We start from the raw sequence: 4,016 nt of genomic DNA on the forward strand, positions 1-4,016 counted from the left end.
AGTCAAGCCGGGCCGGCCCGCGGTGAGTTTTCGTTACCTTATACTTGTTATTTTTGTTTTCCGCTGTGTTTAATTTTCCAGCCGTGTGGGCTGCATATTATCTGTGTGGTTGTGATTTAATTTGCATATGTATTACCTGTTGGTGATGTATACTGGTTTCATTTGTCACTACTACAGGGGAGGTGCTGTCCGATTTTTGTCAGACAACCTTACTCTCGGGGCGTGACAATTTATTGGTATCAGAGCTACAGGTTTACGATGCCAGATTCGTACGTTTTGGATTTTCCGTGATTTTATTCCTCGAAGTGACTTTTTGGGATTTGGGACCAGGCAGCGGCGGAACACCTCCAAGTTATAAGTTGTAAGTTTTATAAGTATGAACTTATATTGTTGATAGTACTTATTAGTGGTTTACACTAGGTATGAGACGTGGTCGGTCGGTAGCCGGTTCTCATCGTGGTCCGGGACGACCACGGAAGCAACCTACCAAGACAGGGGAGCCGGAACCAGTAACCCAGGAGGCGGATTCTTCCAAGGATACGACTGATGTGGAGGCTGTTAGTCGAGGACAGGGTGATCAGACTCCTAGAGACCAGGGACGTCAGCCTCAGGAGATCCCTTCAGTCATACCATCTGGTAGAAATCGGGAATTTCAGCCTCAGGGGATTCCCTCCAGGATACCATCAGCATTTCCTACTCCTGCTACTACTGATTGGATGAGGGACAGAGCTCGAATACCGTTGCTGGCAAGGTCCGTCAAGGACAAATTTACCTTATATTTGGGCGGAGCAGATCCTTGGGCTGCTCGAAGCTGGTTGAAGAATTTAGAGAGCACCTTTGGGTACATGAGTTGCACGGACGAGGAGAAAGTGGAACTGGCAGCGTATCATCTCCGGGATCAGGCAGTCACATGGTGGGACATGCAGAAGACGATCTTTGGAGAGCAGCGCATCACATGGACGATGTTCTGAGATGCGTTTGAGCGGCAATATTTCCCAGCTACCTTCTGTCTAGCTCAACGCCAGGAATTTCTGAGTCTCAAGCAGGGCGACCGGTCAGTGATGGAGTACAATGCTGAATTCTGTAGACTGGCGGAATTTTATCCTCACTTAGTGGCACAAGATTATGATCGTATGAAGCAGTTTACTCAGGGTCTTGCAGCATACATTCGGATCCGGATGTCAGGATTTCTAGATGGTTCCTATCGGGAGGTTCTAGATCGAGCACTATTCATAGAGATGACTCAGCAGCAGGTAAATCAGGAGAAAGGACATGATAAGCAGTCGTCGCAAAAGAGAGGGAATAAAGGTCAGAGTTCTCGGGCTCCTTCCGGAGGATCTTCTCGGCCTCAGAAGACTGGGCGAACATCGGATGGAGGTTCTCATCCCCCTCATCATGATCAGAAGAACTTTGGTGGGACCAGGTGTTTTCAGTGTGGGTCCAAGAGTCACACCAGGAACAGCTGCCCGTTGGATCATGCTATATGATTCTACTGTAAACTTCCAGGGCATGAGAGTCGGGATTGTACTCTGAAAGCACAGTTGGAGGCTCCTAAAGTTACATCTCAGGGGGAATCATCCTCTCAGTCACGTTCACAGAGGAGATCGCAGAAGACTCAGAGTGCCCCACGTCAGCAGTGACAACCGCCTTCTCAGGGACAGATATATCATGTGTAGGGTCCGGAACTAGCGACTACACAGTATTCTGCCGCAGTGTCTTCTCATCAGGCATTTCCAGCACAGCAGGATTTTCATCCACATCAGCCTTACTCAGCATATCAGCAGCAGCCTCAGTCTCAGTATCAGCAGCCAGTTTCTGCACCTCCGATTCCAGCGCAGACCACTCCAGGGATGCCACAGCCGAGCTTAGAGGTGGGTCGTGTTTATGCGGTTACACGGGAGGAGGCACAGCGAGCTGAGGGATCGGTTTTCCGAGGTACTATTTCAGTTTATACATTTACTGCAGATTTATTGATAGATACTGGTAGTTCCCATTCATTCATATCTCGAGTATTTCTGGGTAAAATCGGGAGACTACCTAGTCGTCGGACACACGGGCTGACAGTATCTCTACCATCTGGCGAGGTACTAAGTATTAGTCTGGAAGTCAAAGGATGTCCTTTAGACTTCAATGGTCATACTATTATGGTGGATTTGTAGGTATTGGAGATGGTGGAATTTGACATTATATTGGGCATGGATTGGCTGGCCATGAACCATGCCACAGTTGATTGCAGAGCGAGAGTAGTCACATTCCGACCTCCCGGTCTACCATCGTGGACATTCATCGGAACCGGGGGTGATGGGATATCAGTCATATCAGCAATGCAAGCGAGGAGATTACTGTCACAAGGTTGTCAGGGATATTTGTTGTCCATGGTTAAAGATGATACGGATGCATTACCACGACTCTCGGACGTTCCTATTGTTCGAGAATTTTTAGATGTATTCCCTGATGAACTCCTCTGGTTGCTTCCTAAAAGGCAAGTCGAGTTTACGATTGAGTTGGTTCCGGGAACCGCACCGGTATCCAAGACCCCATATCGCAGGGCACCAAAGGAGTTAGAGGAGCTGAAGGTTCAGTTGTAGGAGCTGTTGGACAGAGGATTTATCCATCCCAGTGTTTCTCCGTGGGGAGCACCAGTACTCTTCGTTAAGAAGAAAGACGGATCATTGAGATTAAGTATTGATTACCGACAGCTGAATGCGGTGACTATCAAGAACAAATATCCATTGCCACGTATAGAGGATTTATTTGATCAGCTGAAGAACACCTGTGTATATTCAAAGATTGTTTTGCGCTCAAGCTATCATCAGCTCAGGGTTGGAGATGCAGATATACCGAAGACAGCATTTCGCACTCATTTTGGTCATTACGAGTTCTTGGTAATGCCATTTGGGCTTACCAATGCCCCAGCAGTGTTCATGGATCTGATGAACAGAGTATTCCTTGAGTACTTAGATCAGTTCGTCATTGTGTTCATCGACGATATTCTGATATATTCCCGTTCTGAGGAGGAACACAGGCGACATCTTCGCATTGTTTTAGAGACGCTTCGGTGAGAACACCTCTACGCGAAGTTTAGTAAATGCGCATTCTGGCTACCTTCGGTGGGTTTGCTTGGACACGTCGTTTCCAGCAGAGGTATATCAGTAGACCCGCAGAAGATTGAGGCAATCACTAGCTGGGAGCAGCCGAAGACGGTACAGGAGATACGTAGCTTTTTGGGTCTAGCTGGGTATTATTGGAGATTTGTCGAGGGTTTTTCCAGCATAGCCTTGCCTTTGACACAATTGACCCGAAAGGGGGAAAAGTTTAGCTTGACAGAATCTTGTGAGCTGAGCTTTCAGGAGCTTAAACGGAGACTCGTTACTGCACCCGTGTTAGTACTTCCTTCTGGCATGGATGGATTTGTACTTTTCACAGATGCGTCATATCAGGGACTGGGTGCCGTACTTATGCAGCATGAGCGAGTGGTGTCATATGCCTCACGTCAGCTGAAAGATTATGAGAGGAATTATCCGGTCCATGATTTGGAGTTGGCAGCTATCATCTTCGCACTGAAAATCTGGCGACATCATTTATATGGGATCACCTTCGAAATTTACACAGATCATAAGAGCCTCAAGTATTTTTTTACCCAGAAGGAACTGAACCTGCGTCAGAGAAGATGGATGGAATTCTTGAAAGACTATGATTGCACAATTAACTATCACCCAGGGAAAGGCAACGTGGTGGTCGATGCGTTGAGCAGGAAATCTCGTGGAATTTTGGCTTGTCACTAAGTGATGGTTACAGAGTTGATACAGAGCTTCTCTGAGTTGGGGTTGATGGAGCAAGCACAGACAGAGCGAGGCTTGCTAGTCACCATGGTTGCTCAGCTACCTATAGTGGAGCGTATCAAAGAGGCTCAGGCTACAGATCAGCATCTACAGTTTTTATGTAGCAGAGTTACCTCAGGACAGCAGATAGAGTTTACCTGTGATGATAGTGGAATTCTGTATTTCTGCGGCAGA

General features: G+C 47.2%; 1 protein-coding gene across 1 annotated transcript; it reads left to right on the plus strand.

The window, feature by feature from the left end:
• Positions 1-1,061: 1,061 nt before the first annotated feature.
• On the plus strand, positions 1,062-3,785 carry LOC122023077. Its single transcript, XM_042581170.1, has 6 exons — positions 1,062-1,413; positions 1,507-1,629; positions 1,714-2,009; positions 2,160-2,482; positions 2,621-3,058; positions 3,140-3,785. Exons 1-6 carry the CDS (start codon positions 1,062-1,064, stop codon positions 3,783-3,785), a joined length of 2,178 nt encoding a protein of 725 aa, XP_042437104.1.
• Positions 3,786-4,016: the final 231 nt, after the last annotated feature.

Source organism: Zingiber officinale, chromosome 9B, assembly GCF_018446385.1.
Source record: "Zingiber officinale cultivar Zhangliang chromosome 9B, Zo_v1.1, whole genome shotgun sequence".
Classification (NCBI taxonomy): Eukaryota; Viridiplantae; Streptophyta; class Magnoliopsida; order Zingiberales; family Zingiberaceae; genus Zingiber; species Zingiber officinale.